The sequence below is a fragment of the Bos indicus x Bos taurus genome, chromosome 2 (assembly GCF_003369695.1).
Source record: "Bos indicus x Bos taurus breed Angus x Brahman F1 hybrid chromosome 2, Bos_hybrid_MaternalHap_v2.0, whole genome shotgun sequence".
NCBI classification, from domain to species: Eukaryota; Metazoa; Chordata; class Mammalia; order Artiodactyla; family Bovidae; genus Bos; species Bos indicus x Bos taurus.
Window position 1 is genome coordinate 30,110,804 of NC_040077.1, and position 19,206 is coordinate 30,130,009.

Below are 19,206 nucleotides of genomic sequence, written 5' to 3' on the forward strand. Positions count from 1 at the left end.
GACTGCAGCACGCCAGGCCTCCCTGTCCATCACCAACTCCTGGAACTTGCTCAGACTCAACGTACATTGAGTTGGTGATGCCATCCAACCATCTCATCCTCTGTCATCCCCTTCTGCTCCTGCCCTTCAGTCTTTCCCAGCATCAGGGTCTTTTCCAGTGAGTTAGTTCTTTGCATCAAGTGGCCAAAGTATTGGAGTTTTCAGTTTCAGCATCAGTCCGTCCAATAAATGTTCAAGACGGATTTCCTTTAGGATTGACTGGTTGGATCTCCTTGCAGTCCAAGGGACTCTCAAGACTCTTCTTCAACACCACAGTTCAAAAGCATCAATTCTTTGACGCTCAGCTTTCTTTATGGTCCAACTCTCTCATCCATACATGACCACTGGAAAAACCATAGCTTTGACTAGATGGACCTTTGTTGGCAAAGTAATGTCTCTGCTTTTTAATATGCTATCTAGGTTGGTCTTAGCTTTTCTTCCAAGGAGCAAGCATCTTTTAATTTCATGGCTACAATCACCATTTGCAGTGATTTTGGAGCCCTCCAAAATAAAATCTCTCACTGTTTCCATAGTTTCCCCATCTATCTGCCATGAAGTGATGGGACCGGATGTCATGGTCTTTATTTTTTGAATGTTGAGTTTTAAGTCAACTTTTTCACTCTCCTCTTTGACTTTAATCAAGAGGCTCTTTAGTTCTTCTTCTCTTTCTGCCTAAAACTATAGCCAAGAATTATTGTCCTTTTACTTAATTCTCCTAAATTACCCATATTGATTGTACTGCTTTCTGCAATGACAAAAGGATTGTGTACTTAAGAAATTTACATCCACTTCATGGCCTTAAATGATGTAAGTAAAGAAAACCATAGTGATGGACCCTAACTTCTAAATTGTTACTGACAAAATTATCATTCAAAATCACGAAGAAGGGCTTTATAAAAGACCCAAGCAAATAATATAAATGCTACTTAATTCTTGAATAACTCTAATTTAATTCTACAGGTATGTAACAGAATTTGTAAGCCTAGGCAATTTTTCAGCTGTTCACACTTTCAGAGTCTTGAGAGCTTTGAAAACTATTTCTGTAATTCCAGGTAAGAAGTGGTCAGTGCAAAGCATAAGGCTTCTTGTACCTATGGCTCTTTCTTTGTATCCTGTTATTGTGTTTGTGTGTGAACTCCCTATTTCAGATATGTGACAGAGTTTGTGGACCTGGGCAATGTCTCCGCATTGAGAACATTCAGAGTTCTCCGAGCGCTGAAAACAATTTCAGTCATTCCAGGTGAGGGTTAAACACTGAGGCTCAGCTGTCATGATTTTTCAACAACAGTCTCTTTTCTTAACACTCAGCGTTACATAAAATTGGGGATCATAATAATTTAAATCATAATAATAAAAAAATGAGTGTTACCCAGAAAATAATTCTTATTATTTGAACATAAATGTTTATGTTTTCATATTTTTCATCAGTCTTGGAGTTCAATACTTTCTTGCATGAGACACTGTATTATACAGTCTATGTGATTTGCACTTAAATAAGTCCTGGGTTTTTTCTTCCATGTCAGTTGTACTAAAGATTTGTTCCCTGTCAAATGTACTGGTCTGTAATTTCTTGTTAATTTTAGGCATTGATGACAATGTCTGTACAATGTGAATCTTAATATTGTTTAAAAAGACAAGGAAATAAGATAGCAAAGAGTAGCATGGGTCTGCTGGAGGATTTATTATCTTTTAAGCCATGCTGTGTGGCTTGGGGGATCTTAGTTACCCAACGAGGCTTTGAACTTGGACCATGGTAGGAAAAGTAGCAAATCCTAACCACTAAACTGCCAGAAAACTCCCCAATAAACTCCCCTTTATTATCTTAAAGTGCAATTATACTCCAAACTGCCTCCAGTTTTATAGCAAAATCTTTCCTACTTATAAATAGGAATTTGAAAATATTTTTATTCTGGTAACTTGTCATAAAACTGACCACTGTCCCTAATGAAAGTACAGGGCAAGTTTCATTAGCAAACCAGAGAAATACAAGGTATTTTTCTTCATATAGGCCTTGTGAAGACCATGAACTTCCAGCTATTTTATCCAAATGTAATGGGATATGGATTTTCATTTCATCGTTCAGATCGTTATGTTTCCAAAGTTTATTTTCATCAGCACTTCAACCTTCCATGAAGTGTTGCTTTCCCTTTACCACTGATTGCAGTCATTTTCAAACATACTTATGGAATCTATGTTTTCAAGAAAATTGTGTGAAGCTTTTCTTACTTCAGACATTCTAAGTCTTCATAGTAATAACCTTCCTTCTTTCAGGTCTGAAAACCATCGTGGGGGCCCTGATCCAGTCTGTGAAAAAGCTCTCAGATGTCATGATCCTAACTGTGTTCTGTTTGAGTGTGTTCGCCCTGATTGGGCTGCAGCTCTTTATGGGCAACCTGCGGAATAAATGTGTGCAGTGGCCTCCTACCAACGCTTCCCTGGAGGAGCACACTGTAGAGAAGAACATAACCAAGAATTACAATGGCACATTTGTAAACGAAACGCGAAATGAGTTTGACTGGAAGTCGTATATTCAAGATTCAAGTAAGAATTGCTATTATGTAGGTTTATTTTTTTCATTGCTGATCTTCTTTCCATATAGGCATGGAAAAATTTTTAAATGATTGTGTAACAGGCTGTGGTATCTTTATTGCCTTATAATGGTTTGCACATAAATTTAATTGTTTGAGTGATAAATATTCTAATTATAACTCTTAAATGCCACTTTCTGTCACATCATCTGATGAGAGACTGAAAAATTCAGCAAGAAAGAAATTTTCATAGGATACTGGGTTTCTGTACATTCTTCTCATCAAGGTATGAAGCTATACATTGTCTCATTTGAGGCAATCAAATAAAATATTTGAAGGCCCTTTGTTAACTCAAAAGTATTATGCAAATATAACTTATTAAATACCAATTTTAGAATGCATTTTATGTACCAGAAACTGCACAGGATTCCAGGAAAATAATGGTGATGGCACATGGTTCCAGGGTACTTATAGTTTAATAGGTAACTTTTATTGTTATTTTATAGAAATCAAGTGAAGACCTAAAGATAAATAGTTTTTACAATTGTAAAATGAGAATTTTAAGTAGTATTCCATCAAAAAGAAGGAAATGAGAATCAGTAAACCTTTAGGAGAGAGAAGTTTAAGATGTCAAAAATCTGTAAAGATATTGGAATCAGTTTACCTTTATTTCAAGAGTTTAGACAAAATATGCAAATGTTTAAATATTCTAGTATAGAAGGATGAAAAAATAAATGGCCCAGTATCCTTTCTCTTTTGAAAGTGACAATAAAAATAAGCAAAATTTTTTTGTTGTATAATTTTAGTATCTGCCAGTAGCAATATTTCAAAAGCAGAGAAAAAGACCATGATTCATGGGAAAAGAGAACATTTTTTTAAAGAAAAATATTAAATATATAAAACTAAGACTGTACAGGTGCATAAATATAGCTGTATCTTTATTATTTTAAGGAGATGAGTAATACTTAGGGGAAAAAAATCAAAGAAGAAAGAAAGTCTTAGTAATGATTATGTGAAACAAGTAGAATTAGTCTTAAAGGTTAACTTACTGGTGATTTGATAATTCTTTAAAAAAAAATGCTATCTTAGTTATATCTAGTACTGTGGGCAAGAATCCCTTAGAAGAAATGGAGGAGCCATTATTGTCAACAAAAGTGTCCGAAATGCAGTACTTGTATGCAATCTCAAAAATGACAGAATGATCTCTGTTTCAGGCAAACCATTCAATATCACGGTAATCAAGTCTATGCCCTGAGTGTAATGCTGAAGAAGCTGAAGTTGAATGGTTCTATGAAGACCTACAAGATCTTCTAGAACTAACAACAACAACAAAAGATGTCTTTTTCATTATAGGGGACTAGAATGCAAAAGTAGCAAGTCAAGAAACACCTGGAGTAACAGGCAAATTTGGCCTTGGAGTACAGAATGAAGCAGGGCAAAAGCTAATAGAGTTTTGCCAAGAGAATGCACTGGTCTTAGCAAACACCCTCTTCCAACAACACAAGGGAAGACTCTACATATGGTCATCACCAGATGGTCAATACCAAAATCAGATTGATTGTATTTTTTGCAGCCAAAGATGGAGAGCTCTAGACCAGGAGCTGACTGTAGCTCAGATCATGAACTCCTTATTGCCAAATTCAGACTTAAATTGAAAAAAATAGGGAAAACCCCTAGACCGTTCAGGTATGACCTAAATCAAGTCACTTATGATTATACAGTGGAAGTGACAAATAGATTCAAGGGATTAGATCTGATAGAGTGTCTGATAGGATGGAGGTTCATGACATAGTACAGGAGACAGTGATCAAGACCATCCCCAAGAAAAAGAAATGCAAAAAGGCAAAATGGTTGTCTGAGGAGGCCTTAAAAATAGCTATGTAAAGAAGAGAAGCAAAAGGCAAAGGAATAAAGGAAAGATATACCCATTTGAATGCAGAGTTCCAAAGAATAGCAAGGAGAGATAAGAAAGCCTTCCTCAGTGATCACAACAAAGAAATAGAGGAAAACAATAAAATAGGAAAGACTAGAGATCTCTTCAAGAAAATTAGAGATACCAAGGGAACATTTCATGCAAAGATGGGCACAATAAAAGACAAAAATGGTTTGGACCTAACAGAAGCAGAAGGTATTAAGAAGAGGTGGCATGAATGCACAGAAGAACTATACAAAAAAGATCTTAATGACCCAGATAATCAGGATGGTATGATCACTCACCTAGAACCAGGACATCCAGACATCCTGGAGTCCTAAGTCAAGTGGGCCTTAGGAACAAACCTAGTGGAGGTGATGGAATTCCAGTAGAGCTATTTCAAATCCTCAAAGATGATGCTGTTAAAATGTTGCACTCAATATGCCAGCAAATTTGGAAAACTCAGCAGTGGCCACAGGACAGGAACAGGTCAGTTTTCATTCCATTCCCAAAGAAAAGCAATGCCAAAGAATGCTCAAACTACCACACAATTGCACTCATCTCACACGCTAGCAAATTAATGCTGAAAATTCTCCAAGCCAGGCTTCAACAGTACATGAACCATGAACTTCCAGATGTTCAAGCTGGATTTAGAAAAGTCAGAGGAACCAGAGATGTTAATACCCAACCACCTGACCTACCTCCTGAGAAATCTGTATGTAGCTCAGGAAGCAACAGAACTGGAAATGGAACAACAGACTGGTTCCCAATTGGGAAAGGAATATGTCAAGGCTGTATATGCAGAGTATATTATGAGAAATACTGGACTAGATGAAACACAAGCTGAAATCAACATTGGAATATCAATAACTTCAGATACACAGATGACATCACCCTTATGACTGAAAGTGAAGAAGAACTAAAGAGCCTCTTATGAAGGTGAAAGAGGAGAATGAAAAAGTTGGTTTAAAACTCAACATTCAGAAAACTAAGATCATGGCATCCGGTCCCATCACTTCATGGTAAATGGATGGGGAAACAGTGGAAACAGTGTCTGACTTTATTTTGGGGGGCTCCAGAATCACTGCAGATGTTGACTGCAGCCATGAAATTAAAAGACACTTGCTCCTTGAAAGAAAATCTATGACCAACACATTACTTTGCCAACAAAGGTCTGTCTAGTCAAAGCTAGATTTTTTTTTAGTCAGAGCTACTGGTTTTTCCAGTGGTCATGTATGGATGTGAGAGTTGGACTATAAGGAAAGTTGGGCACCTAAAAATTGATGCTTTTGAACTGTGGTGTTGGAGAAGACTCTTGAGAGTCCCTTGGACTACAAAGAGATCCAACCAGTCCATCCTAGAGGAAATCAGTCCTGAATATTCATTCAAGGACTGATGCTGAAGCTGAAACTCCAATACTTTGGCCTCCTGATGAGAAGAACTGACTCACTGGAAAAGACCCTGATGCTAGGAAAGATTGAAGGCAGAAGGAGAAGGGGATGACAGAGGATGAGATCATTGGATGGCATCACTGACTCAGTGGACATGAGTTTGAGTAAATTCCAGGAGTTGGCTTTGGACAGTGAGGCCTGGCGTGCTGCAGCATGGGGTCACAAAGAGTTGGACACAGCTGAGCAACTGAACGGAATTGAACTGAAAGTAAAGATAGCATAATAAAAAAACTATTTCGATATTTGCCAAAACTAATGCAATATTGTAAAGTTTAAAAATAAAATAAAATTAAAAAAAAAATAATGGGTCTCTTATAGTTGTAAATCTGGAATATACCTTGATTGATACAGATGAACTCTTCCATGATATTATTGACATGCCAACAAGTAATTTGCAAATAATTATAAATTGCTACATTAAGACAAATGATGAGAAAAATACGTGTAAGAGGAACACATGAAACGTCTCTTATTCATTTCATATGATGCCCATCAGTTCACTGATGTCACCAACTCCCTGAAATCTGTTTTTCTTTTTAATCAAGAAACTGGTTATGAGGGTGTCACTTATGATTTATTCACTTTAAGGAAAATGTATTGAACTCCATCTTCTTACATTGAAAATAAAGGAAGTTAAGAATATCTGAGGCTATTTCAGCCCTAAAAATCTGTCTTATCATTTTTTCTAATAATATTCCATTTGTTGAAAAAAGAGTATTTTAAACTAAATGCACCTATAGATAAAATGGTTTGTTTTTGAAAGTGATAGAAAATCTAATTTATTAAAATCAAAGATAAACATTATGCTTGAGTTATATTTTATTCAGATTAAACTTCTAGATCACTGAGTTTAATGGACAAAACTTCCCTTATAAATACCTAGTATCAAAAATTTTTCCAGAAAATGTCATATTTCTTTCACATTGTTTAATTTTAATTACAAGTTAAGAAATTATACCTTTGTTTTCTTATGTTCAGAGATGACATGGGGAATTAAAATATTTTATTATGCATCTTTGTATCTCTTACAAAACTACATAGAATAAATTTTTCAGAAAATTTAACATCTAGAAAATATTTTTTCTTATAAAATCCTAAATTGTTCTTTTTACAAAATGACTCTTTAATTTCATGTGTTTCAATTTTTGTCATCCCTTTACTTATTCATTCAGTAAACTTTATTGAAAGGCTGGAATGAAGTGAAGGTTAAGTTGCTCATTCATGTTCAACTCTTTGCAACCCCAAGGACTATACAGTCCATCAAATTCTCCAGGCCAGATTACTGGAGTGGGTAGCCTTTCCCTTCTCCAGGAGATCTTCCCAGTCCAGGGATTGAACCCAGGTCTCCTGCGTTGCAGTTGGATTCTTTACCAGCTGAGGCACAAGGAAAGCCCTGTTGAAAGGCTACTATGTCCAAATACTATGTATTCCCAAATAATACGGAAATAACCGATGATTCATTTTTCAAGGAGTTGTAAACAAATAATTACAACACAAGATAGTGAATGTAATAATAATGGGTATATGTGTTTCTGGTAGCATAGTGAGAGTTCTTAATTCTGCCTATCTTCATTGGAAGAAAGTAGGAGATATCAAGGAATAGTTCATGAAGAGTTGACATTTCAACAGGATATTGAAAGAATCTAAGGACTTTGCCCAGAGACAGAAAACTTAGAGTTAATAAAATATTCACCTATAATAATTATTTTAGCTTTAGTATTTAAGATTATTTTTAAATTTCACTTATTTTAATAATTGACATGGTTTATGCATCTTTTATGTTACCTATGACATATTTTATAAATTGGTAGAATATAAATTATAATTTATTAGTCATTTATAAAGTGTTAAAAAATATAGACTACTGTTCAGAAAAGCTAAAATTCCTTTCTTTTGAAGTATGTGGCAGTCTTGAGAAAGCAAAGAAATCCCTATCATTCTTATCTATTTGTAGAGAATGAAATTTTTATTTTTCATGAGGAGGGTAGAAAAACACTGTTACTTTTAAAAATGTTATGTTAGTTCCTGTGATTATCGCTTGTTTTACCTTCACAAAGAACAAATGTCTTCTACTCTTACGTAAGCATCCAGTCCCCTTGATATAATAGCTAATATTTAGAGGGAGTAATAGTTCTGCCTTGGAATAAATTATATTATGTATTTAAAACTACAAACTTAAAAAGTAGAATCAGATCTTAATCTTATTTTGCAGTGTCATGCAAATGTTCATCGTGTGACTTTTTTTTTCCCAAACAGGATATCATTATTTTCTGGAGGGTTTTTCAGATGCACTACTGTGTGGCAATAGCTCAGATGCGGGGTAAGCCAATAATCTGTATGTGTGCATACATATTTTCTCTTTTTTTGTACAAACTGACAGATAACAGCCAGCTAATTTTATTTATAGTAATTTGTGATAATTAAGATTTTTTTATTTATAAGGTGAGGGATTATTTAAATGTTAGGCAAGCTTTCATGTTGTGTAAAACAAGAAGGAACACTTTAGCTTTAATGCCAGTTCCTTTAGATGAGTATTTGTGAGCTATGAGTCAACTCTGGAGCATCCATGCTAAGAAAATGAACTAAACACATGTTAACACGCTGATTACAGACAGAAAATAGTTTTGTAAAATATTACTAGGCATGCTATACAATATTTTAATGATGACATCAGGTGATTAGTAAAATTATATTAAGTCAAAAGTTGGGAAATGTGTTACTTATTTAATACTTTCATCCTTTCATACTTATTTCATACTTATTACATACTTTCATCCCTTGAAATAGCAAATCTTTCTAGCTCAAATATTTAAAGTATAGTGTGCTACCAAAATAAAAACACAGCAGAGCTTCTTATAATACTTTCTTTTGCCGCATTTACAGCCAATGTCCAGAAGGATACATGTGTGTGAAAGCTGGTAGAAATCCCAATTATGGCTACACAAGCTTTGATACCTTCAGTTGGGCTTTTTTGTCACTGTTTCGACTGATGACTCAGGACTTCTGGGAAAATCTTTACCAGCTGGTGAGAACCTGAGGCAACACATATTGTGTTTAATTGGAAGTATATAAGAAAACCAACTTAGTTATGAAATCCAAACCACACCATAATATAATGGAAAGAGCAGACCTTGAAATCAGAAGACTTGACTTTCTTTGTCTTATTGATTATAACACATATTAAGCATAGCAGTGTGTTATGAACACAATTCTGTCTCATTTCCCCTTGATCTCTAAAAATATTCCCCACTCTTCCCATACACAGATGCTCCTAAATGGAAAAGCACAGCTTCCTCTCAATTCCGTTTACCCCCTCAGGTATTATCCTTCAGGTGGCAGGTGATGAAGATGAATAAACAGATGTAGAAGGATAAGTTTGGTCTCTTCCTGACTTTACTCAAAGGTTCAGCTCTTTAATGGAGATCCCCATGGTATATTATTTGACTCTGCTTTATTCCTGGTAAATCCAGGAATTCCCTCCTACAGATTAGAATGCTAAATGCATGAGTTAGGGGAGAAGGAAGAGGATGAGGTTAAAGAAACAGATAGTCAACAAAGTAGGAGGGGATGTGACCATCATAATTACTTATATCAGAGTCCTACACAAAATAAGTTGACAATTGAAGCCACCAGTTAGAAAAATATTGTAAAAAAATAATTCTGGTATTCTTGTTTTCAGACATTACGTGCTGCTGGAAAAACATACATGATATTTTTTGTGCTGGTCATTTTCTTGGGCTCCTTCTATCTAATAAATTTGATCCTGGCTGTGGTGGCCATGGCCTATGAAGAACAGAATCAGGCCACCTTAGAAGAGGCGGAACAGAAAGAGGCTGAATTTCAGCAGATGCTCGAACAACTTAAAAAGCAACAGGAGGCAGCTCAGGTAAATTCACCAAATCAAGTATGTCCTGTCTTGTGGTATGAACCTTTTTTTTATTGTTTTGGTTGTTACAACAACACTGGAAAGAAAGTGAGAACCAGATGATCATTTGTACTTAGGAGAAGCTGATAGTATAGGGGGTTAGTCAGTATTTCTACATTATTTTGATCATCTGTAAATCCTTTAGTTTAACTATTCTAAAATGTTTATAATATTGACCACAATATTATAAACAATATTATAAAATATTGTTTATATATTTATTATAAAATATTGACCACAATATTATAAAATAGCAATATTCATGCACATTTAATCATCTTAAAAATTTTAGAATTCAAGGAAAAATGTGATTTTGAGGTCTTCTCAGGTGAGAAATTTTACTGAATGAGTATACTGGCATTAGAAGAAAACCCTAAGAAATCATCTTCTTTTAGAAAAAAATGTATTGGTTATTGTGTAAAAAGATGTTCATGTAGTTCTTAGAAGACAGTCTTTACCCAAAAATATGTTGTCTTTTGTGTGGTTGCTTGTCTTTCTAAATAAAGAAGTGATCAAATAATGTAATGCTCTCTGATACAGCAGTAGGCATATAAAAGTCACCAATTTTATGGAGATCAGGGAACCTAAGAATTACTTCATCTTATAGTATGATAAAATGCTCTTCCTATCACTTCCATCTTTCTTCACTTCTGTTTAGCATCAAAACTCATTGTCTTTACTATAAAAGAAAGTTGATTGGGGAATATTAATTTATTTGGAAGCCTATATTGAGGGCACTCTTGGAACAATGAAAATCATCACAAAGTTCCAACAAGCTGTGATAAACAGCACTGTTTTCATCCCATGACCATGTAGCCAGCAAAAACCAGTGCTGACTTGAAAAACTGGGGATGATCTTTGGAGAACTGAATGTCTTGTCTTGCTTAGCAGAAACTATTGACCCTCCGGTCTCTAGTCTTTTGGATAGAGTTTTGTAGACGTGAGATGGGATATCACCTTCTATAAATTTGATTGATAATATTTTGAGGGTACTGGACAATCCTGTTTCAATAGCTTGAAAGAGGCCCTCAGTTCTTTATCTCATGCCTCCTATCTTTGGATATGACCCCAAGTAACTCATCACCTTTTCTTCCATGCTCTAGTTTTGTTTTTTTTTCTTTTTTCCCCCAGTGAAAAAAAGACAGTGCTAATTACCAATTTTTCAGTTCAGTTCAGTCGCTCAGTCATGTCCGACTCTTTGCAACCCCATGAATCTCAGCATGCCAGGCCTCCCTGTCCATCACCATCTCCTGGAGTTCACTGAGACTCACGTCCATTGAGTCAGTGATGCCATCCAGCCATCTCATCCTCTGTCGTCCCCTTCTCCTCCTGCCCCCAATCCCTCCCAGCATCAGAGTCTTTTCCAATGAGTCAACTCTTCTCATGAGGTGGCCAAAGTACTGGAGTTTCAGCTTTAGCATCATTCCTTCCAAAGAAATCCCAGGGCTGATCTCCTTCAGAATGGACTGGTTGGATCTCCTTGCAGTCCAAGGGACTCTCAAGAGTCTTCTCCAACACCACAGTTCAAAAGCATCAATTTTTCGGTGCTTAGCTTTCTTCACAGTCCAACTCTCACATCCATACATGACCACTGGAAAAACCATAGCCTTGACTAGACGGACCTTTGTTGGCAAAGTAATGTCTCTGCTTTTGAATATGCTATCTAGGTTGGTCATAACTTCCTTCCAAGGAGTAAGCGTCTTTTAATTTCATGGCTGCAGTCACCATCTGCAGTGATTTTGGAGCCCCCAAAAATAAAGTCTGACACTGTTTCCCCATCTATTTCCCATGAAGTGATGGGACCAGATGCCATTTTTTAGAGTAAATCAAATCCCCAAAGAAATATGAATATATGTTCTTGTTGGTGTCTGATCCTTTTGAGTATGTGGTCTGTAAAAAATGTTAGCACAGAGAAAATCAATTTATTTCTAAAAGCCTATATTAGATGGACAGGAAAAAAAATCCCTCATATTTGCAGTTTCTTCAGTGTAAGATTAACTGGAGTCAGCTGAATTTTTTTTAAAATACTTTGCAAATACTTGAGCTATATTTTTAAAAGTAAGTTCTTCTCCACTTCTGTGCTGAAACCATGTCTCCTCAATGTAGCAGGCAGCAGCTGTAACTGCCTCAGAGCATTCCAGAGAACCTAGTGCAGCAGGCAGGCTCTCAGACAGCTCGTCTGAAGCCTCCAAGTTGAGTTCCAAGAGTGCAAAGGAAAGAAGAAATCGGAGAAAGAAAAGAAAACAGAAAGAGCAATCTGGTGGAGAAGAGAAAGATGATGATGAATTCCAGAAATCTGAATCTGAAGACAGCATCAGGAGGAAAGGGTTTCGCTTCTCCATAGAAGGGAATCGGTTGACATACGAAAAGAGGTACTCCTCCCCACACCAGGTATGGCACTGCAGAGTTAAATGATGCCTGGATGGAAATTAGAACATGAAGCTGGCAGGGGGACGGGGAAGGGGAGGCTGGTGGCTGGGAGGAGAAGTGACTACAACTTAGGAATTTTTATCAACTGAATTGACTGCTTTTTAAATTTTATGTATATATATATTTAAACCTATCCTTTCTGTACAGTTTGAAAGAATTTTAGTTTGCATATATATAAACCTGAAGCTTGGTGTGTATGTGTGTATTAGTCACTCAGTCATATCCTCACAACCCCATGAACTGTGGCCCACCAGGCCCCTCTGTCCTTGGAACTCTCCAGGTAAGAATACTGGAGTGGGTTGACATTCCCTTCTCCTGGGGATTTTCCTGACTCAAGGATCAAACCCAGGTATCCTGCATTGAAGGAGGATTCTTTACATCTGAATCATGAGAGAAAGCTCTACAGCTTGGTGTATTAAGGTAGCACAGCATCAAAAGTCAGGAGACCTGAATTCTCACCTGAACTTGTCTCCTGGCACTTGTTCTAACTAATATCTTTCTGGTCCACAGCCTTTTTAACAAGAAAAAATGTGGATAACTAATCAGTAATGTCCTTTTTTCTTTTTCATTATTTCATGTTGTGTGTGTGGGTTTTTTTTTTCAACCCAGACTTCTTTATAAGCCATAATGCATGCTTCTGAAAATATTCACTGTGGTATGCTTTATGAAAAAGCACATCACTCTGAATTTCAGAGGTCTTAGCTTCAAGCTCCAACGACACTGTGCCTACTAGATGCGATGGAAATAATTCAAGTGATATTAGGAGGATAGACTTAAACAATTTGTGCAAAGTGTTGGAATTTCTTGAAGGGAAAGAGCAGCGGAAACAGATATGCCCTTGTTAGGGTCATGCTGTTATTGAGTGTTTACAGCGTCCACTGTTAGGTGCTAAAGATGTTTGCTTTTGAACTTGAAAAATGTAGTTCAGGGTTTTGTTTTTCAATACCTTTAAGTTGCGGTCTATCTCTCCAGTTATTAATCTCAAGGGCTAGAAACCTTCTCTTATAAACTAATTTAATTTAATCTGAATGCACATAAAATGAGAATGTTAATCAAGGAATGAGTCACATTCTGTTAAGAATGCTGAAATCCCCTTCAACTTAATCTTACAAAATAAAAGCACATTCCAAATGACCATACTAATATGAGTTTAATTTCTTTTCGGTTTCAAACTTATAGTCTTTGTTGAGCATCCGTGGCTCCTTATTTTCTCCAAGGCGAAATAGCAGAACAAGCCTTTTCAGCTTCAGAGGGCGAGCAAAGGATGTGGGATCAGAGAACGACTTTGCTGATGATGAGCACAGCACCTTCGAGGATAACGAGAGCCGCAGAGACTCCTTATTTGTGCCCCGACGGCATGGAGAGCGACGCAACAGTAACTTAAGTCAGACCAGTAGGTCGTCCCGAATGCTGGCCGTGTTTCCAGCCAATGGGAAGATGCACAGCACTGTGGATTGCAATGGTGTGGTTTCCTTGGTTGGTGGACCTTCGGTTCCTACATCGCCTGTTGGACAGCTTCTGCCAGAGGTGATAATAGATAAGCCAGCTACTGATGACAATGTAAGGAAGTTTTAAATAGTTCAGGCATGGAAGGTCCATGATTGCTGTACCAGCCAGTGTTTCTACAGAATGGAACCCCTTGAGAATGATTCCTGGTTGGTCAAGCTGTGAATGCACCTGCATCTTGTAATACCTTTAAAAGACTAACCAACTAAAACTTAAGGCCTCAACACTCTCTTGCATAACACCTGAATGCATTTATTTATTAAATGTGCTAAGGATAAATTATACACAGTAATAAATGACTGCCTCCAGTTGGAGGATTTGCTATATACCCATGCTGAACTACCTTTAGATAGCAGGCCATCCACTAAAGACCTGGTATAAGAATAAATGAACGATTCCTATATTTAAGTGTAAAGGGTGTATAATAAATCTTTCCAACAGATTCTTCGATATACCTTGCTTTAGTGTAGAAGATTTCAAGAACACTGTGCCTAAATAGATAGCTTTATTATTATCTTCAAATTTCTAGTACTCATACTTGTCTTACTAAAAAACAATGCTGATATAGGTCTTCTCAAAACTAATCTAAATGAAGAGACACACAAAATTATTAATACAGACAGTTAAAAGAATTCTCTGTGTACAAAGGTATGTGTTTGTGAATATATACCCGGATAAGGAATTTCTAAACACGTGCTGCCTCTTATTAGACCTGGATATATATCAGCATGAATGAGGCATGATCAAGTCAGAACTAGATGACTTATTGCTTTGGTACCCTGGATGAAACTGTTGTCCATGCAGCATGTATTGTTGTTTTTTTTAATATACAGCTTGTGTTGTCGATGACCATCTATGTCTTGTGTCCAGAAAATGAGATGGCAGCTACGTGTGTTCTAATTATTTGTATTCCTTTAAAAATAAAGGGCTACCTTCTCAAAATAAAATGCTGTGATCATTTAGGTGACTTTTCAAGTTATTGCTTTCTGCTGTTAGTTCTGACATAAGCAAATTGTTAAATATGTCACTCACAGGGTTTATCAAGGATATCAAAATTACATTGTCACCTAAAACTATAAAATCAGAGGGTAAAAAGAAAACCCTTAGTTTTGGTGTATGAATAAATGGCTAACAGTTTGGACCCAGGTTAATGCTATAATAAGTCAGCAATATCTGCCATCACTAATTAAATATGAATGTGCATGATGCATGTATTTCATGAATTTCACTGTGTCACAATGGTTGTTTGCTTATCATATTGCCCAAGTTAAGCATTGAATACATTAACATTTTCTTTACAGGGAACAACCACTGAAACTGAAATGAGAAAGAGAAGGTCAAGTTCTTTTCATGTTTCCATGGACTTTCTAGAAGATCCATCTCAAAGGCAAAGAGCAATGAGCATAGCCAGCATTTTAACAAATACAGTAGAAGGTTTGTAACAAATTCCATTTCCATTTCAGTTGTTTTCACTGAATTTATATTGTCTTATTTGAAACACATGTCAGTAAGTTGGAAGTAGTGTATTCCAAAGAAAACATCATAGGTCTTATTTAAGAGTTATTTGTTATGTATTTCTGTATTCTAGAAACTTTTTTAAAAGTTACTTAAACTCCATGGTTTTTGCAACTCTAAAGAATGTATCCTGTATGTTTTGTTGGGGAGTCTCTCAGTAATGACCGACTCTTTGCCACCCCATGTACTGCACTACACCAGGCTTCCCTGTCCTTCACCATTTTGCAGAGCTTGCTCAAACTCATGTCCGTTGACTTGGTGATACCATCCAACCATCTTGTGCTCCGTTGTTCCCTTCTCCTCCTGCTTTCTATCTTTCCCAGCATCAGGGTCTTTTCTAATAATTCTGTTCTTTGCATCAGGTAGCCAAAGTATTGGACTTTCAGCTTCAGCATCAGTCTCTCCAATGAATATTCAGGATTGATTTTCTTTAGAATTGACTGGTTTGATCTCCTTGCAGTCCAAGGGACTCTCAGGAGTCTTCTCCAACACCACAGTTGAAGAGTTGAAAAGCACCAATTCTTTGATGCTCAGCCTTCTTTATGGTCCAACTCTCACATCCATACATGACTACTGGAAAGACCATAGCTTTGACTATATGGACCTTTGTCAGCACAGTAATGTCTCTGCTTTTTAATACGCTGTCTAGGTTAGTTATATCTTTTCTTCCAAGGAACAGGCATCTTTTAATTTCATGGCTGCAGTCATCATCTGCAGTGATTTTGGAGTCCAAGAAAATAGTCTGTTACTGTTTCCATTGTTTCCCTATCTGTTTGCCATGAAGTGATGGGACCAGATAGCGTGATCTTAATTTTTTTAATTTTGAGTTTTAAGCCAACTTTTTCACTCTCCTCTTACACCTTTATTAAGAGACTCTTCAGTTCCTCTTTGCTTTCTGCTGTTAAGGTGGTGTTATCTGCATATCTGAGGTTATTGATATTTCTTCCAGCAATCTAAATTCCAGCTTGCACTTCTTCCAGCCCAGTATTTTGCATGACGTGTTCTGCATATAAGTTAAATAAGCAGAGTGACAATATACAGCCTTGACGTACTCCTTTCCCAATTTTGAACCAGTCCATTGTTCCATGTCCAGTTCTAACTGTTGCTTCTTGACCTGCATACAGATTTCTTAGGAAGCAGGTAAGGTGGTCTGGTATTCCCATCTCTTAAAGAATTTTCCACAGCTTGTTGTGATCCACACTGTCAAAGGCTTTAGTGTAGTCAATGAAATGAAAGTAGATGTTTTTTCTGGAATTCTCTTGCTTTTTCTATGATCCACTGGATGTTCGCAATTTGATCTCTGATTCCTCTGCCTTTTCTAAGTCTAGCTTGAACATCTAGAAGTTCTTGGTTCAAGTTCTCAATTCTCTTGACAGAGAATTCTCTTGACAGAGAATTTTCATTTTTTTAAAATATTTTAGGCTTATTTATTTTCTTCTAAATAGCTTTATTAAGAGATAAATGACATTCAGTAAACTGCACATATTTAAAGACTACAATTTGATAAGTTTTAACATAAGACACCATCATTGCAATCAAGATAGTAAACATAACCATCACCACAAAATATCTCCCAGTGCCATCCATCCCTAGGCAAACACTGATCTTTGCTTACTGTAGATTAGTTTGTAGTTTTTAGAGTTTCATATAAATGAAATCATATAATATTGCGCTCTTTTGAGGGGAAAGCTCTGGCATATTTTACTCATGAGACTCTTTTATATACCTTATCTGATAATTAAAAAAATAACCCTTTATCTAAGGAACTGATATTCAGAGAGGCTAAGTCCCAAGTTTACCCAGTTGAACAGTGGTAGTCCTTGGTCTTGGAGGCCATGCATTCTCCATGGCCAACCACAGCCTGGCTAGGGCAACTCCAGCAGTATGCATAGTCTCTGAGATGCTTCATCTTCATGGCATGAATCTAAGGAGGTGCTTAGCCCACATCTCATGGGTTTGGAGGTTGGAATCAGGACCTGCAGAATCTGAAGATGAGCCCCTTACCTCCAGGACAGTGCACATGTGAAAAATTCCTGTGTCAGAGAAACAGACACGAATGACCTGAATTTTTGTAGGATCTTCATTTGTGAAGGCCACAGGAAGGCTAGTGGAGATCGCAGAGATGAAAAGGGTGAGATAGATGGTGTGCTCCCTTGGTTTTTATTTTTAATTTTTTTTTAATTAATTTTATTTTATTTTTAAACTTTACATAATTGTATTAGTTTTGCCAAATATCAAAATGAATCCGCCACAGGTATACATGTGTTCCCCATCCTGAACCCTCCTCCCTCCTCCCTCCCCACACCATCCCTCTGGGTCGTCCCAGTGCACCAGCCCCAAGCATCCAGTATCGTGCATCGAACCTGGACTGGCATCTCATTTCATACATGATATTTTACATGTTTCCATGCCTTTGCTAGCGTGTGAAATGAGTGCAATTGTATGGTAATTTGGACATTCTTTGGCATTGCCCTTATTTGGGATTGGAATGAAAACTGACCTTTTCCAGTCTGGTAGCTACTACTGAGTTTTCCAAATTTGCTGGCATATTGAGTGCAGCACTTTCATAGCATCATCTTTTCCGATTTGAAATAACTCAGCTGGAATTCCATCACCTCTACTAGCTTTATTAGTAGTCATGCTTCCTAAGGCCAACTTGACTTCACACTCCAAGATGTCTGACGCTAGGTGAGTGATCACACCATTATGGTTTTCTGTGTCATTAAGATCTTTTTTGTATAGTTCTTCTGTGTATTCTTGCCACCTCTTCTTAATACCTTCTGTTTCTGTTAGGTCCATACCGTTTCTGTCCTTTATTCTGCCCATCTTTGCATGAAATGTTCCCTTGATAGCTCTAATTTTCTTGAAGAGATCTCTAGTCTTTCCCATTGTTTGTTTGCCTCTATTTCTTTGCATTGTTCACTGATGAAGGCTTTCTTATCTCTTCTTGCTATTCTTTGAAACTCTGCATTCAATAGGTATATCTTTCCTTTTCTCCTTTGCCTTTATCTTCTCTTGTTTTCTCAGCTATTTGTAAAGCCTCCTCAGACCACCATTTTGTCTGTTTACATTTCTTTTTCTTGGGGATGGTTTTGGCCAATGCCTTTTATATAGCATTATGAGCCTCTGTCCATAGTTCTTCAGGCCCTCTGTCTACAGACCTAATCCCTTGAATCTATTTGTCACTTTCAGTGTATAATCATAAGGGATTTTATTCAGGTCATAACTGAAGGGCCTAGGGGTTTTCTCTACTTTCTTCCATTTAAGTCTGAATTTGGCAATAAGAAGTTCATGATCTGAGCCACAGTCAGCTCCTGGTCTTGTTTTTGCTGACAGTATAGAGCTGTCTATCTTCAGCTGCAAAGAATATAAACAATCTGATTTTGGTGTTAACCATCTGGTGATGTCCATGTGTGGAGTCATCTCTTGTGTTGTTGAAAGAGGGTGTTTGCTATGACTAGTGTCCTCTTGGAAAAACTCTGTTAGCCTTTGTCCTGCTTCATTTTGTACTCCAAGGCCAAATTTGCCTGTTACTCCAGGTATCTCTTGACTTCCTAATTTTGCTCTCCAGTCCCCTATACTGAAAAGGACATCTTTTTTTGTTGTTAGTTCTAGAAGGTCTTGTAAGTCTTCATAAAACCATTCAACTTCAGCTTCTTTGGCATCAGTGGTTGGGGCATAGACCTGGATTACTGTGATATTGAATGATTTGCCTTGGAAGCTACTGAGATCATTCTGCCTCAGACCAAACTACAGGGAGGGAACACAGTCCCACCCATCAACAGAACATTGGATTAAAGATTTGCTGAGCATGGCCTTGCCCACAGAACAAGAGCAAAACAGAGCAAGACCCAGTTTCCCCACAACCAGTCCCTCCCATTAGGAAGCTTCCACAAGCCT

At 36.9% G+C, this 19,206-nt stretch overlaps 1 protein-coding gene across 6 annotated transcripts in view; it reads left to right on the forward strand.

The window, feature by feature from the left end:
- LOC113903082 (sodium channel protein type 1 subunit alpha) overlaps window positions 1–19,206 on the forward strand; it is a 183,001-nt gene that overhangs the window by 112,915 nt on the left and 50,880 nt on the right. For 4 of the 6 annotated variants that reach the window (XM_027558726.1, XM_027558708.1, XM_027558754.1 and 1 more), the window contains exons 6-13: window positions 1,188–1,279; window positions 2,311–2,580; window positions 8,187–8,250; window positions 8,814–8,955; window positions 9,610–9,816; window positions 11,962–12,246; window positions 13,465–13,845; window positions 15,093–15,225. In XM_027558726.1, coding sequence (XP_027414527.1) covers window positions 1,188–1,279; window positions 2,311–2,580; window positions 8,187–8,250; window positions 8,814–8,955; window positions 9,610–9,816; window positions 11,962–12,246; window positions 13,465–13,845; window positions 15,093–15,225 — 1,574 coding nt within the window. The remainder of the gene's footprint in view (window positions 1–1,187; window positions 1,280–2,310; window positions 2,581–8,186; window positions 8,251–8,813; window positions 8,956–9,609; window positions 9,817–11,961; window positions 12,247–13,464; window positions 13,846–15,092; window positions 15,226–19,206) is intronic. The other 2 variants (XM_027558736.1, XM_027558746.1) reach the window with 2 other exon arrangements.